Here is a 16533-nt window from a genome sequence, read left to right as displayed (position 1 = left end):
GACTGCATAGAATTGCAAGCTAGCCTCAGCAATTAAACCCATTAATAATAATAATAATAATAACAAATCAGCAAATATTAGTTATTGTTATTGTTATTGTTGTGCACATACATTTCATATTCATACAACAAAAAAGGGGGGGGTTATGGGAAGTATACTAACAGAAAACTTAAAATCTCAATATACTTAAACATAATTTGGGAGAGGGGTGGTGGGTGTTATTGCTTTGGTCTGTGATTTTGTTGAAGTCATCTCGTTGGGTTTGCCGACCCTCATGTCAACTCAAAGCCGGGCGCGGAGTGCTCTGAGGCCGCCAGAGGCGCCGCTGAGACGAGCTCCATCGCTTTAGTGTGGTTCCTCCGCGGTCCTCCGATCAGAATCCGAACGCGTCCTCCGCATCAGCAGCCTCAGCATCGCCTCTGTCCCAGTTGCTAGGCGACAGGCACTCTTCAGGGTTGTAGTCCTGAGGGTTTACCCCAATGTCCAGCATCTGGGGGTTAGTGCGAGACTCAGCGAGTCTTGGGAGAAACACACAAAGAGGATGAGTCAAACCGAAAAACACGGGAATCTTCAAGCATCACCAGTAGCGCTTCAGATCATCGAGAGCTGGGAATACTGTACATGGACAAAACACCAGAAACGACCCTTTAAATATGCATGTGAATCTTCTCGCTGATCTGGAGCTCTATGTTACAATTTAAAGACATGATAAAATAAGCGTTTATTTTGTACTCTCACATGACATAATGAACACACACACATATATATATATATATATATATATATAGTATATATATATATATATATATAAATATATATATATATAAAAACGTCTTTATACATTTAATTTAATGTTTATATACACACTTCAAATAATAAAAATATTTAAATAATTTTAAAGATTTATATATGAAAAATATTAATAATAATACACACACACACACACACACATACACACACACACACACACACACACACACATATATATATATATATAAATGAGAAAATCTTAATGAATAATTCAGAACATTATGAAATAGTATAATAGCATATGAATAATAGTAAAAGAACATACAAATGCTTCATATTTAGGATTGGGAATCACAAAGAGGTTATTTTTGTTATTTTAATTACTATTCAATTTAATATGATGAGAAATGAAGGCTGGACACTGAAATAATACAAAGAAGTTTTGTTCGTTTTTCAATATTTATACAATAATTATTATTTTAGAACAGCAGCTCCCTCTTAATGTCCAGAATCATAAAGTGGAATCTTTATATTCCTCATGATTCCCATTCCTAGAGTGAAGACTATAAGCTGCACAAAATCTGCATGAACCAGTGTTTAGTCCTCTATACAGTCCCTCCAGAAAAACGCAGATTTTTGTTGTGATTGTTGCGGGCAAAAATCCTTGATTTTGCGGCAGGTTCTTCTTAAAAAAATGCGATGGAATATGCGGGATTATTTTTTGCAATCTTATGCGGATGAATTGGCGGGAAACTTGCAAAACTGCGGTTTGATGAAAAAGAGAAAAACACTCTGTTCTCACTAGGCTACTACCTTACTGTAATGAGTCATTTCTTAGTGACTTGCCTATGATAAGCAATCATACTAAATCACATAATATGTAAGTTCTCATTCTGTTTTATTTTCAGACCTTAATTAACACATGGCTCAAACTTACAAAACAAGTAAGTCAAACAAGTTCTCTAGCTTTACAAAATAAATATTCAACTACTTCTGTAAAAATGAATACAAATAAAATATAAACACAAATATACATATGCTGTTTTACAGGAATTGCAAAGTGCAATCTCTTACTGCAACGTAAATGATTACATACTACTAATATCACTTACAACTGTAAGATTTTGGTACTATTCTGTAACAAAAAAAGTACAACTGTACGAGGTGCATCAACTTCTGAATGAAACTACAACAGTCCACTTTGAAAATGGAAAACTAAACTGGGTAGCCTTTACACTGGCCTATCATTCGTCATCCTCATCCTCATCCCTCTCTCAAAAATAATTTGCCCCACTGTCATATAAACACCGGGTAACTGCTTTGCCGCGGTCTTTTGCGCTTATTTTTTGTTGCAGATGAGAATGATCGCATAATCGGACTGTCTATATTCTCTACTACCCCTAAATACAGAGATACAGCTCTGAGAATGCTGTGGGAAAATAACAAAAAAACAGGAACATCTCTGGAATATCACCACAGTAACTCAATGCACTTTAGTCACGAGAACTTCTTTTGTGCACAACATAAGAAAGAGACTCGTATACAGGTTTGGAACAACTTGAGGGTGACAGAATTTACATTTTCGGTTGAACTATCCCTTTAAATACAGCGTCTACCCAGAATAAGGTTCATAGTACAGACTTTGTGGCTAAACTAGGAAATATGAAGATGAATCTAAGTGATGTTTCTACAACTCTTGGCAAAGAACCCTGGCATGAAGTAAACTATAAGAGTTGTGAGAAGCGGACAGGGTTACGAGCCGTGAGAGGGAACATGCGTGACCTGCTACAGATGGAGAACTGGACTACAGTCGTAGATGATCATGGTGTTGTGACGGAGTGAATTATGACGGATGAGGACTATAGCACAGGCACATGTGAACGACATCTTTACCTGTGTTGGACTCAAAACTATCCAGACTGCGGCTGAAGGGAAGTAAACAATATCAGCATGAGAAAACAGAAGCAGCAAAACGGCAACAGTGACTCAGTGCAAGCTGCATCTTTAGTCAGCATGTCTTGCTTCGCTGTTGCTATAGTAGAACTTCCACATTGTGATATTTTTTATCAGCTTTTTTTGAATGTCGTGATGGGGTTTTCCTGAGCAGCTAGTGAAGTCAAAGGTAACCGCTGGGCTAATGATGAGGAAATGAGGTCAGAGATACAGATAACTAAAGCTGACCTCTTGACTGTAAAGACTAAACCACTGTTCGATCCATTTCTTATTAGTGTTGTTTGCTAAGGTAAGCATGACTACTACACACTTTAAAGATTTGAACAAATTCCCACTTATTAAACTTTACCAGTGTTGTTATTTGTAACTAAAACTGCTACTATAAATAAAATAAAATAAAATAAAAAATAGAATGTAATATTAAATAAAATAATAAATATTAGATGAAAACCCTAAACTTAAATGAAAACGAGAAATGTTTTCTTAGCAACTAATTAAATACATTTTAGTTCTTTTAAAACATTTTGTAATATTTACATACAAAAATATTTTCACTCAGATTGCTAAATTGACAAGTAAAAAATAATAATAAGGCGACTAACACATTAAATCAAATGTGAAATTTTTAAGCAGAAAGACTGGTATGGTATTTCTTAGACATTTTATTTTGGCAGTGTTGAAGTATTAAAATGACTGAATAATTTTTTCTTTTATTTTATCTAAAAACAAAAATTAGCCAAAATTACAAAACAAACTGGAATAAAATAATTGAAAATATAAGAATTAAAGCCAATTCAAAATATTAATAAATACTATAAATAGTATAAACAGAATACAACATTTTTTGTTAATTTTTTAATTAAAATTTTGAATACATAAAGTAACTAAATAATAGCATAAGCATTATATATTCATTATATATATTTTTTTTATATTTAGTCATGGGGTCAATCTGACATTTGATCTTCTACTGGATTAACTTGAAGTTCGTTGCAACCAGCCATTTCATTTCATTTTATTTGTGTTTTTGAGAGTAAACCTTCTCAAATGTTAAACAGCTTCAGTTTGCGATGGGAAAACACTTCAAGGGTCTTTAATCAGAGATTTAGTCAATGCCAATTCATCTTTGATTGGAAAAGTTCTTGCATGTGAGAGATCTAGAGCGTCTCTCCGCACACTCACAAGGTGAAAGCATGTTAAATGGAGATTAACAAAGTACTGTGTTTGATTAAAAGCCAACGCTTTTAATTACTGCAAATGACAAATAATCAGCATGAAGCGGAGATTGACTGAACCCCCGCTGCTGTAAAACAGCTCATCTCATGTCTGTTCATCTCTCGGGAACGGCACTCTGTGTGTCTGGATGATTAATGACTATCATTACAAATCGTTAAACAGCTGTTGTTTGGTTTGCAGAATAAAAATGGCTGTTAATTAGTGCCATTACCATTCCATAGTATGCAAATAATAGTCATTTAAAACACGACCTAATCTTTTGGCATCACAATTGTTAAGATTTTTTTGGCAGGAATGTGCATATTATCTCAATAAAAATATTCTCTTAAACAGCTCTTATTATGAGGGCTCCATTGTTCCTGGTGTACATGGTGTTATCAAAGCATATGTCAATTTCAAAGGTCCATAAAATATTATTGGTTTTTGAAAATTGTTCAAACTTTGGGTGTTGTTAGAGGCCTAAACTGTATATCATTTGATATTATCATATTTAATGCAACCTTAAAAATAGCTGAGAAAGCCCACCCTGAACTGAAAGAAAGTGCAATATGACATCTCATTCTATCTTGTGTTTTATGTAAAACTCAATGGTCCATAAAAAAAGGTTGGTAAAGTAAAAAAATGTTTTACCTTAGGATATTGTTAGGGAATTAGACTATTTATCAAGACTCATTGTCAGACCTAATATAGCCTTGAAAGTAGCAGAGAAACACTGCTACAAATTTGGCCAGGGTGCAATATCACGGCTCATTCTGTACAGTCTAACATGTGATGTTTAATGGTTCATAAAAAAATGTATACATTAAAAAAAATTTTTAATGTGGATTTCTTAACTGTTTATCACTGTTAACTGTCAAATTTCATGCAACATTGAAGATAGCTGAGAAATGCATCCCTAAATTGGGGCAGAGGGTGCAATATAATATCTCATTCAGCATCTCGATGTGAAGTTCAAGGCTTCATTTATAAATAAAAAAATGATACAGTAAAAATTGTCTAACTTTGGAATTAGTTTGAGCCTTGGGATATTTAACCACACAACATTGTGAGATCTAATGCAGTCTTGAAAGCGGCAGAGAAACCCTGATACAAATTAGCTTGCAGTATGATGGCACATTCTGTACTGTGCCATATGTAAAGTTTAAAGGTCCATGAAAAAAAGACAAATACAGTAAAAATGTTCAAAGTTCAGATTTCATTACAGTCTTAGACTGTCTTTCATTGTTAATTGTTAAATTTGATGAAGCTTTTAATACAGCTGAGGAAGGCCTCCCCGAATTGGGCAGAAGGTGCAAAATAGTATCTCATTCTGTATTATCCCAGGCAATGTTAGATGTCTATAAATAAACATTGGTAAATAATTTTTTTTTTAAATTGGACTGCATTACAGTCTTCAGTTTGATGCAACCTTTAATGACAGAGGGTGTATATGGTATCTCATTCTGTATTATCTTACATCAAGGTCAAGTGTCCAGAAACAAAGATTGATACAGCATCTGGCAAATAATCTCAGCAAAGTACTGTTGTTCATTTCTACCCTTAAATTTCTGAAACTCCAGCCTTTAAATGTGGCATTTAAGTTTTCAGGAGCAGCACTTTGGCAGCATTCAGACATCAACCAGTAAAAGCCTGTTGGAAAACAGTTTGACTTTGTTACACAGTTTCAACAGTTTGAAATTGTTACGCAGATTTCTGTGTCTGCTCCAGATGTCTTTTTCTTTTCTATGAAAACAGAAACTGTGAGTTGGGGTGCAAAAATAGTCAGAGTTATGTAATTATATAAGACCAACCATAGAGCTTATTCTCAGAGCCGAATCTGTCCATCACAAATACCGCTGTGGTCATATAATGGAGCGCCAGGAATAGTCGTGGCCTATACTCCACATCTGCGCTGAAGTTATAGCATGACCTGTTAAAGTTCACTGTGCTGGGTTTATAGTGCAGAAGTGACAGATATAGCACCAAATATAATTTTACTAACCTTGAGAAAGCCTCATCTAGACCATCCTCAAGTTCCTGCAAAAGACACCACAGAGATTTCTCAGAATTGCTGACATAAACAGCATTACTGAAAAATCATTTTAATTAACACTGATAAGTATTATTCAAATCAACCGGTGAAGTACATCTAAAGCATTTGTGTGTGTGTGTGTGTGTGTGCTCTTGTTTTTGTGACATATCAGGACACAACTCTGTATAATGACATGGGTATGACACAGGTATTACAAGGAGAGGGTGACTTATGAGGACATAACCCATGTCACCATTCTTCAAAACGCTTATAAATCATACAGAATGAGTTTTTCTTTGAGAAAGTAAAAATGCACAAAGTTTCCTGTGAGGGTTAGGGTTAGGTGTAGGGTTGGTGAAGGGCGATAGAATATACAGTTTGTACAGTATAAAAACCATTACGCCTATGGGATGTCCCCACTTTTCACAAAACCAACATGTGTTTGTGAGTGTGTGTGTGTGTGTGTGTGTGTGTGAGTGTGTTTACCCAGACAGTGTTGTTGTTCTCTGTGCTGAGGTTCTGTGCCGGGTGTGTGGCGTCTTTTCCTGAGTGATCCTTTACTCCAATTTCAAGGTCCAGTAGATCCCCAGTGGCCACCTCTACACACACAAATGTAAATAAATAAATACAAATAAATAAAATAAGTATGAATATGTAATTAATTTATATATATATATATATATATATATATATATATATATATATATATATATATATATATATATATATATATATATATATATATATAAATAATTAAAATGCATGAATAAATAATAATCAAATACATTGTAAGAAAAGTAAAAATAATTTAAAAAATAAAAGCAAAAATTTGAATATTTTTAAAGAAATGAAACAAGTAAATAAATATTTAAAATTTAACTTTTTTTAAAATTATTTAATTATTAAAAAATATACATTAAATGAATAAGTAAAAACAAATCATGCAAAAAACGAATACAAAATAAATAAAAATGTGGATGTTTTTTATTTGTAAGTCCATAAAACAGCTTGTTCTGATTCTCAATTCAGTTTTTTGGAAACCATCACCAGCAGTTAGGCTAATGGCAGATTTATTTATAAAATGTACATTACACTTATTACAGGTTCAGGCCTCCTGGATCAACATGAGGCGATCACAGACACATAACTCAACCTTTAAACAGGATATTTTCATATCTCCACACCTGAAGTGATCATACAGATCTGTGCATGTAGGGAATGAATCAACATCAAGCCGCGACACGCTCACAGACTCCAGTCAAACAAAAGCACAATCACATCTTTCTCTGATCCTGAGCCGTTAAACCTGTCCATCTCTGTCCTGGACTCATATTTCACGAGATGAGATCAGCCGCTAAGAAGACTCATGTTTCTGATATCTGATGGGATTTAGGAACACACAGAGCTTTATTCATGCACACACACGTCTGGCTCATCCTGGTCCTCAAGGGTTCATTCGTTCACTAAACTCTGCCGTCCTGGTTTATTTCTGTAACCTGAGATCCATCCAGGGTCCTGTGGCACACTTACAAAAAAGTAGCATGGTCCAGTGATGGTATCAGATGATAATACCGGGGTCTTTAAGTGGTAATGTAAGGTACTTTGAAGCATACCATGGTATTATAATTACCATTGCTGGATGGGTCAAAGAAGCCTAGGCATGTTTTGACCAAAAAAACCCATGCAAATTTAATTAGTGCCTGGAAGCAACAAAGAATCTTAAAACTGACGTCATTTATTGTGTTTTTTCATATCTTATCTATACACTTCTCAGTCAAATGTTCAGGTCGGCAAGAATTTTTCTCTTTCTTATGTGCACCAAGGCTGCATGTATTGATAAATGCAGTAAAAATTGTGATATATTTTTAATATTTAAAATAGTTGTCTTCTATTTGAATTTATTTTCAAATATAATTTATGTCTGTGATGCAAAGCTGAATTTTTAGCTTTGTTCCAGTCTTCAGTTGTACATAAATGTCAGAAATCATTCTAATATTCTGATCTGCTGCTCAAGAAACATGCATGATTGTTATCAATGTTGAAAACAGCTGTTTTTTATGTTGTTTTTGTCGCTTTTATTTTTGTGAAAACCATATTTTTGATTTACAGAATGTCCTTTTGTAACATTATAAATGTCTTCACAGTCACTTTGATCAATCTAATGCACCATTAATTAATAAAAGTATTACTTTCTATAAAAGAAAAATAATAATAAATCTTACTGTCCCAAACCTATCAAGAATATCCTCATATTATCAGGTCTCTAGCAACTAGTAATTTGTCTATCCACACTGAAACCAAAAATACTGTGTGACAGAACACAACCACGTCCAATAAGACCAAGTTTGATATTTAATACACACTTATGTGGAGAGGGATGTTGTGTGTGTGTGTGTGTGTGTGTGTGTGTGTGTGTGTGTGTGTGTGTGGTCCAGGTAAAATCTACTTCGAGGAAACCAAATGTCCACACAAGGGTTGTAATAGCTGAATTTTTTTGACCCTGTGTAAACATTTTAGGGCCCTATGATGAAAGTAGCTCATAAATCATCATGCAGAACATATTGTACAGTATAAAACTCATTCGGTCTACAGAAAGTCCCGACAAAGCATAAAAAGGTGTGCTGACCTCCTCCTTTGGTGCTGCCCAGACTGACTGAACTCTCCGACTGAGAGCTGCTGGCCGCCTCTCCATCAGATCCACACTTCACCTGCTTCTCTTTCTCTGAAAACAAAGGTTTACAAGCAGAAATATAAAGCTTCTATTGTTGATAGTATGCTTGCATTAAACAGTCACTAAAAGAATGAAGTTTAAAACGTCTCTCAGTCTAATCATTCCTTCATCATTCTTTTTGAGGTGGGAATACTTTTCTTATTTGAAAGTGTTTTATTCTTATTTTTTAGCAAAATCATGATTACCAATCATAAAAATGTACAAATCGAATTATGTAGACTATTTTTTTATGTACTTTTTTTTAACATTTTAGGTTAAAATATACATGGAAGTAAATAATTCACTACTTTTTAAAAATAGTTTTTACTTTTACTTGAAAATTATGAATATATATAAAACCAACAAGAATAAAACAGACAAAAATGTCATTTTCATCATCTTTGGCATCCTTATTATTAGTCACTGGCCTCTAAACAAACATTATATATTTTCACCACATCATATTCCTCTCAAAACTTTAATTAATATTCTCTTATATATATTCATATTTATAAATATACGAACGTTTTTATAAAAATTGAGGTCAGGGAGTATAAATGTGCACCAGGGCAAGGAGAAACCAGCCTTAAATGTACATTTGAATATTTAACACATGCAGCATATAACAGTGCAGTGGCCTTGATCTCAGACTAGATGAATACAAATGGAAATGAAACTAAAACATTAAACAGCCTTCTTCATGAGGAAGTGTATATATACCACACTCATATACTGTCTAAGCTCTATGACTAAAGAGGGAAGTGTGGAGGGTGGTGAAGTGCTCAGATCTGGTTTCCTGCAGGATCATAATGGTGTTTCTGGTTCTTCTCTTTGAGGTTACCGCAGTCATAAACCATTACAATGAATGTGTTTGAAGAAACCGTTCTCACACAAGAAGAGAACTATTACACAGTTTGTTTCTTTATGGGAACAGATTTGGTAATAGTTAGCATTCTTGGGTGAACTATTTCTTTATTTCACAATTGTGTGTCATTTGTGTATATTTTGGACCCTGCAGTAAAACACAATGAAATGGAGAGAAGAGTCTTGAGTTCAGCCTGCAGGAGCTGCCAGGTGCAGAGAGATGAAATGAGTAAATCTCTGCAGGCCTCAGGACACACACACACACACACACACGTTCAAACATGCAGTAAATTACATATATATTCTTCTGATCTAAACGACTGGAGCTGCTCTACTTTCTCTGCAGTAAAATCTCTTTTGTCCTCCACCCCTTTATGAAATAAAGAAAATGTATAGTTCCTTAAACTTTTTAAAGCCATTTTTAAAGTCATAAATACAGTGACATGACTTTATAAATATATACACTCACCTGAAGGATTATTAGGAACACCATACTAATACTGTTTGACCCCCTTTCGCCTTCAGAACTGCCTTAATTCTACGTGGCATTGATTCAACGAGGTGCTGAAAGCGTTCTTTAGAAATGTTGGCCCATATTGATAGGATAGGATCTTGCAGTTGATGGAGGTTTGTGGGATGCACATCCAGGGCACGAAACTCCCGTTCCACCACATCCCAAAGATGCTCTATTGGGTTGAGATCTGGTGACTGTGGGGGCCATTTTAGTACAGTGAACTCATTGTCATGTTCAAGAAACCGATTTGAAATGATTTGAGCTTTGTGACATGGGGCATTATCCTGCTGGAAGTAGCCATCAGAGGATGGGTATATGGTGGTCATAAAGGGATGGACATGGTCAGAAACAATGCTCAGGTAGGCCGTGGCATTTAAACGGTGCCCAATTGGCACTAAGGGTCCTAAAGTGTGCTGTCTTCTGCTGTTATAGCCCATCCACTTCAATGTTGTGTGTGTTGTGGCTTCACAAATGCTTTGCTGCATACCTCGGTTGTTACGAGTGGTTATTTCAGTCAAAGTTGCTCTTCTATCAGCTTGAATCAGTCGGCCCATTCTCCTCTGACCTCTAGCATCAACAAGGCATTTTCGCCCACAGGACTGCCACATACTGGATGTTTTTCCCTTTTCACACCATTCTTTGTAAAACCTAGAAATGGTTGTGCGTGAAAATCCCAGTAACTGAGCAGATTGTGAAATACTCAGACCGGCCCGTCTGGCACCAACAACCATACCATGCTCAAAATTGCTTAAACCACCTTTCTTTCCCATTCTGAAATTCAGTTTGGAGTTCAGGAGATTGTCTTGATCAGGACCACACCCCTAAATGTATTGAAGCAACTGCCATGTGATTGGTTGATTAGATAATTGCATTAATGAGAAATTGAACAGGTGTTCCTAATAATCCTTTAGGTGAATGTGTATATATATATATATATATATATATATATATATATATATATATATATATATATATATATATATATATATATATATATATATATTCAAAATTTAAAAAAAAAAAAAAAAAAAAACACTTGGTTTGAAACCACTTTAAAAAGTGTTTTTTATTGTTGTAGCCAATTAAGTTAAAAATTTATGATGCAACATATTTAAAATCTAGTTCAAAAACTAATAAAGGTGCATTTTCCACAGTTTTCCACTAAAATATTTCAAATTAATACATTATATTTATTATGTATATACAATAAATGTATATGCATAAATATAGCAATATAGAAACAATACTAAATCATTTTAAAATGTTTGTTTTTTTTACTTGGAATGTCATAATTGACTTTTTCCTGATGTATATTGTGGGTTAAATATATATGAATGCTAACGATTTTTTTTAAAATACTTGATATAAACTTTAACTGAAACAAAATAAACCATAAAAATAAACTTATTTTATTCAGTTAGTTGCACTGATCCTTATTTATATATGTACATATTTTTAGTTGACTCATTTCGTTGTACAAAACCTAAAATTAAATTAACAAAAGGTACATAGACATATTGCAAAACAAATCAATAAAAAAAAAAAAAAAAAATCAATAGAGAAACTTTTGGGGCAGGGCTACTAGTATAAACGACCAATAGCAGATGGAGGAAGCATTTGAGAAACCTGTTTGAAAACAGTCATTGTGTTTGGTGTTGCTAGTGGTGTGGAAATCATCCACTCCAGCTTTAAGTAGGACACGCGTGAATTCGTGCCTCACAGCCCATAACAAAGACAGCAAGAAACAGACAGAAAGATAAACAAGAGATACCTTCTTTAGCAGCCTGCCAAAACTCAAACGCCACACGGAAAGCCTGAGCCACGGTTAACGTCACCGCCTGAGCCTGAGACAGACGGGGAAAAGGGAAGAGAGGTGTCAACGCCACATTTCTTGTCATGTATAGAAAGACATTGGTTTCTGTCTCTCTCAGAGGAAGTGTGGTCTTAACGTATAACGTTATTTATAGACTGAAGGAAGGGAGTGTCTCATATGAACACACACACACACTCACCACTTTCCTCTTTGTGCAGAGGTACGCGTGACACTCCAGCGTTTCGTTGCGCTGACTCTGAGCGATGTAGGCGAACACTTTATCATGCATCTTATCAGCCGTGCAGTATGATATCCTGCAGACAACAAACAACATACTGTATGAGCAAAGTCGATCTGAAGAAGACAACCTATGTAAACGTACAGTAAATAGTTCCTGTATAATATACTTTCTTAGACTACCATTCAAACGTTTTTTTTTTGTTTGTTTTTTTTTTAGAAATTAATACTTTTATTCCACAAAGATGCATTTAACTGCTAAAAACAATTGCTAATGCTACAAAAGACCATATTTCAAATAAGTGCTGCTCTTTGGGACTTCATATTCATATAAGCATCCTGGAAATAAAATGAACCATGGTTTATAGAAAAATATAAAGCACCACAACTGTTTTCAAATTGGCTAATAATCAGAAATGTTTCTTGAACATCAAATCGGCAAATCAGAATGATTTCTGAAGGATCATGTGACACTGAAGACTTGAGTAAAAAATTCAGCTTTTCATCACAGAAACAAATTCTATTTTACATTTATATTAAAATAGTATAAATATGGAAAAGAATATTAAAAGAATATAGAATATTAAAATAGAAATCTGTTAGATTGTTATAGTATTTCAAAATTTTTCTTTAACATATAATCAAATAAATGCATTCCACTAGTGAAGATGCAATTTTTACTAGCATAATTAGTTTTTTTTTTTTTTTATGACAGCAGCACATGGTCAAAACCTGCTGATAATGTTCTCCACCATGATCTAAGATGTTTCAAAGAGCACCTTGAGCTTCATCAGAAGCATGAGCTGCAAATAAAGTAGTTCACATGATCAATAACACGTATAACCTTTCATTTGGTCAGGGATCTAAATCCTAAAACTCTGTTTATCTCCTCCAGTTTAAATGAATCTAGGGGAAATCATTCCAGATGGTCTCAGATTGGTCTCCATCCAGAAAAACACACCCGCTGTCCATTATCCACCACTAAATGACTTGCGCAGACACTTGTATACAGCAGACCATCACGTCACCTCCTCTGAGATTTAAAAAAAGCGTACAAGCAGTGCTGAGCTCTCCATGTTCAACACCCCATCAGCACTTTGACAGAAAGCTGACCCACCAAACCATAACACACACCCACACACACACACACACAGGATAGCTGGTCTGTGACTGCATCGTCTCTGGTTTCCTGTTGTCATCTATTTGTAATGTGAAGTAAACTCATGTACTCCTCCAGTGCTGATTTCTCCCCTCGGCCCTGAGTGACAGCTGGCTCAGCCTGTCACAGGGCGGCCCCACAGCAGCAGGGGCGGGACTAATGATGGACGACCGCCATCTGTCCGGTTTCACATTTCAAAACTCACACACACTGTACTTACAGACACTTACAAAACCTTTCACATACTTTATATATACTGTGAAATATTACTGCGATTTAAGAGAACTCTTTTATATTTTAATAAATGTTAAAATGTAATTTATTTCTGTGATGCAAAACTGAAGTTTAATATACTTATTTGCTGTGCAAGAAACATTTCTTCATTATATCAAATGTAGAAAACTGGTGCTGTGTGTAACAATAATTATATATATATATATATATATATATATATATATATATATATATATATATATATATATATATATATAGTAGTGCTGTCAAACGATTAATCATATCCGAAATAAAAGTTTTTGTTTACATATGTATGTGTACTGTATATATATATATATATATATATATATATATATATATATATATATATATATATATATAAATACACACACATAAAGTATTTATCTATTTATATTCTTATATTTTATATTAACATAATAGAGAACATATTTTTTCTTAAATATATACATGCATGTGTTTGTATTTATTTATACATAATAAATATACACAGTATACACACATATTATGTAAAAAATATATATATATTTTGGATGCGATTAATCACAATTAATCGTTTGACAGCACTAATATATATATACATATACATACACACACACACATTTAACTTTAATTATTTAATTTTTTTGCTGCTATTTATAAATATTTTTGTGGATGTGGAAACCATTCAAAACATGAAATATAATAAAAAAAAATAATAATAATAATATATATTCAGTAAATATATAATATATATTCAGCGACTTACAAATGGGGACAGTAGAGGCAAACAAAACCAACAAAAGAATATATATTGTAATTCCATAAAATTACTACATTAACAGAATAAAAAAAAAAAAAAAAACATGTCTGCGAATGTGCATATTTTTCATGAAAAATAATATCACAATGGAAACCATCTTAATGGATCTAAATCTAGGCTTCATTTTAGTTTCTTAATTTTTAGAACAAAGTTTTTGATTTTAGGGTGAACTGAAACCTTGTGTTTTGATGAAAATTAGCCACATGATTGGAGTATCGCTGGTGTAATTAGAGTGGAGAGAGCGGCTGGGCGACACCTCGCTCATGTTTATTCATGACACACACCACAGCCGGCGTGTGAGCGCACTGAGCGTGTGCGAGCTTCCAATAATAGCTGCAGTCCCAGGTGAGGGTCAGAGAGTGTCTGTCTGAGCCTCAGAGACACTAAAACAGATCGATAGGGATCCTGACACAAACATCTCTCTCTCTCTCTCTCTCTCTCTCTCAGCAATCTGAGGTCGCACCGTCCTAAATGATGGATGGCAGGATTTCAGCAGGCAACAACAAATCCTTTCTTTTTATTGCAAAAGAGAAGGGGTAAACCATATATATGCAATGTCATAAATACCACAATGATTTGGGAACAATTAGGGGCCCTAGTTGTAAAAGGAACCATTCTATGACATTGAAACCTGAAGCAGAATCTCTGCATTGCTGATGATTTTCAGACAGCACAGACTCCGTGTCAGACAGGGCGACATGACAAACAGCCGCAGGTTACTCACCTGTATATGGACACATTCTCTATTAGCTGGTTTGATACACTGTCATAGAGAATAATCCCTCGAGGAGAAACCTTCAGCGTCACCTTCTGAAGCTTCTTCCCACCAGCTTTAGCCTGCGAGAGAAAGACAGAAGACACAGCTTTAAAATGTTTTTTATTCAACACAGATATTCCATTTTCCGTCAGGTTTTGGAAGTTTTAGAAATTAGATTTTAGTTTTTTCAGCATCTTGGAAGATGAGCATATTATTGATATTGTTTACTAAATATATTTTAAAAGATTTCTTTAACCAAAATAAGTCTGATATAAAATAAAATATAAAAATCAGATTGAAAAAAAATATATATTAATTTTATTATCCTAAATAAACAAACTGAAATAAAAAAATGCTTGAGTAATAAAATTACTAAAACTAAAATAATAATAATAATTTAAAGCAAAATATAAATAACAAAATTATAATAAAAATGACAAAAGTACAAACTTTTAATTCAAATGAAAATTTAAAATGTCAAAATAATATAAAAAAAATGTATTCATACAATAAAAGTATAAAAGTTATTCTAATGGAAAGAAATGTTTAAAAAACTAAAAAGTTAACAATTGATTATATTATAAATAAAATGAAAGCATTGGTTATATAAAATATGGAATGCATTAAATTATTTTGAATCTTGAATAACCACAACAGAATGTATGAGCTATTGATTTGGTAACTGAAATGCACTTAACTACATTCCAATGATCTGATAGGAAGTGATATGAAGAAGCATAATTTTTTTATTTCTGAATGATAAAAATATGATTTTATACATTGAAATTTTTTTTATCACCTAATGTTTTAAGGGGATTCAGAAAGTCATACCCTGAAAGTCACAATAATTGATAACTGTACACTGAAGATCACAATTTGGCTGCTAGGAGGCTTTGCTGTTGACAATCAGACTGCTAAACTAATGGTCATTTGTCTTCTTATATATCATCTTCAGTAAGTCAAGACAATCAATCACATTTATAGTCAAAAATAAAGAGTTATTAAGTAAGAATATTCCACTTCTGGTTTCGAGGGCACTGACTCACACACAAGCTTGCGCAGTCCATTCAGTATGCAACTGATTTTTACTGCTGAATCGCAACAATGTGGAGTGTTTCATAACCTCGAAACAACATTAAGTCATGACAGGATCTAGCTTGTTGAACCACACCCAGAAATCCCCTGAGACACACACACAGACACACACACACACACACACACTCCCATTAGTACCACTTAGAACACATAAGAGACAAAGAGACACAATAGAGCTAGCCATGTTTCTTAAAGGCATCCATGAGGCACCTTTCAAATTCATGGAACCTTTCAATTGCACAAAAGGGTTTTATAGCAGAAAAGGGTTCTTTTAAGAACTGTTCCCTTTTTTGTCCTTTTAGAACCTTTATTTTTCAGAGTGTATGGTAGTCTGTTTAAGATGACAGGAAGTAAAACTCCAGGATCATCCTACTTGAGGA

The 16533-nt window shown here is 33.9% G+C and overlaps 1 protein-coding gene across 2 annotated transcripts in view; it reads right to left on the bottom strand.

Moving 5' to 3' along the window:
* Window positions 1–219: 219 nt before the first annotated feature.
* Window positions 220–16533, bottom strand: part of LOC113078567 (low density lipoprotein receptor adapter protein 1-B-like) — a 40153-nt gene continuing 23839 nt past the window's right edge. Inside the window, exons 3-10 of one of the 2 annotated variants that reach the window (XM_026250868.1) lie at window positions 15026–15138; window positions 12051–12165; window positions 11810–11882; window positions 8577–8672; window positions 6437–6549; window positions 5921–5955; window positions 5730–5848; window positions 4929–5568 (exon numbers count right to left, since the gene is read on the bottom strand). In XM_026250868.1, coding sequence (XP_026106653.1) covers window positions 5387–5568; window positions 5730–5848; window positions 5921–5955; window positions 6437–6549; window positions 8577–8672; window positions 11810–11882; window positions 12051–12165; window positions 15026–15138 — 846 coding nt within the window. In that variant the 3' untranslated portion in view covers window positions 4929–5386. Of the gene's footprint in view, window positions 519–4928; window positions 5569–5729; window positions 5849–5920; window positions 5956–6436; window positions 6550–8576; window positions 8673–11809; window positions 11883–12050; window positions 12166–15025; window positions 15139–16533 lie in introns of those variants that run through there. The other variant, XM_026250869.1, reaches the window with a different exon arrangement.

Source organism: Carassius auratus, unplaced genomic scaffold, assembly GCF_003368295.1.
Source record: "Carassius auratus strain Wakin unplaced genomic scaffold, ASM336829v1 scaf_tig00026010, whole genome shotgun sequence".
Lineage (NCBI taxonomy): Eukaryota > Metazoa > Chordata > Actinopteri > Cypriniformes > Cyprinidae > Carassius > Carassius auratus.
The sequence above is the reverse complement of the archived record's forward strand: the minus strand, read 5'-3'. Positions and strand labels throughout refer to the sequence as shown.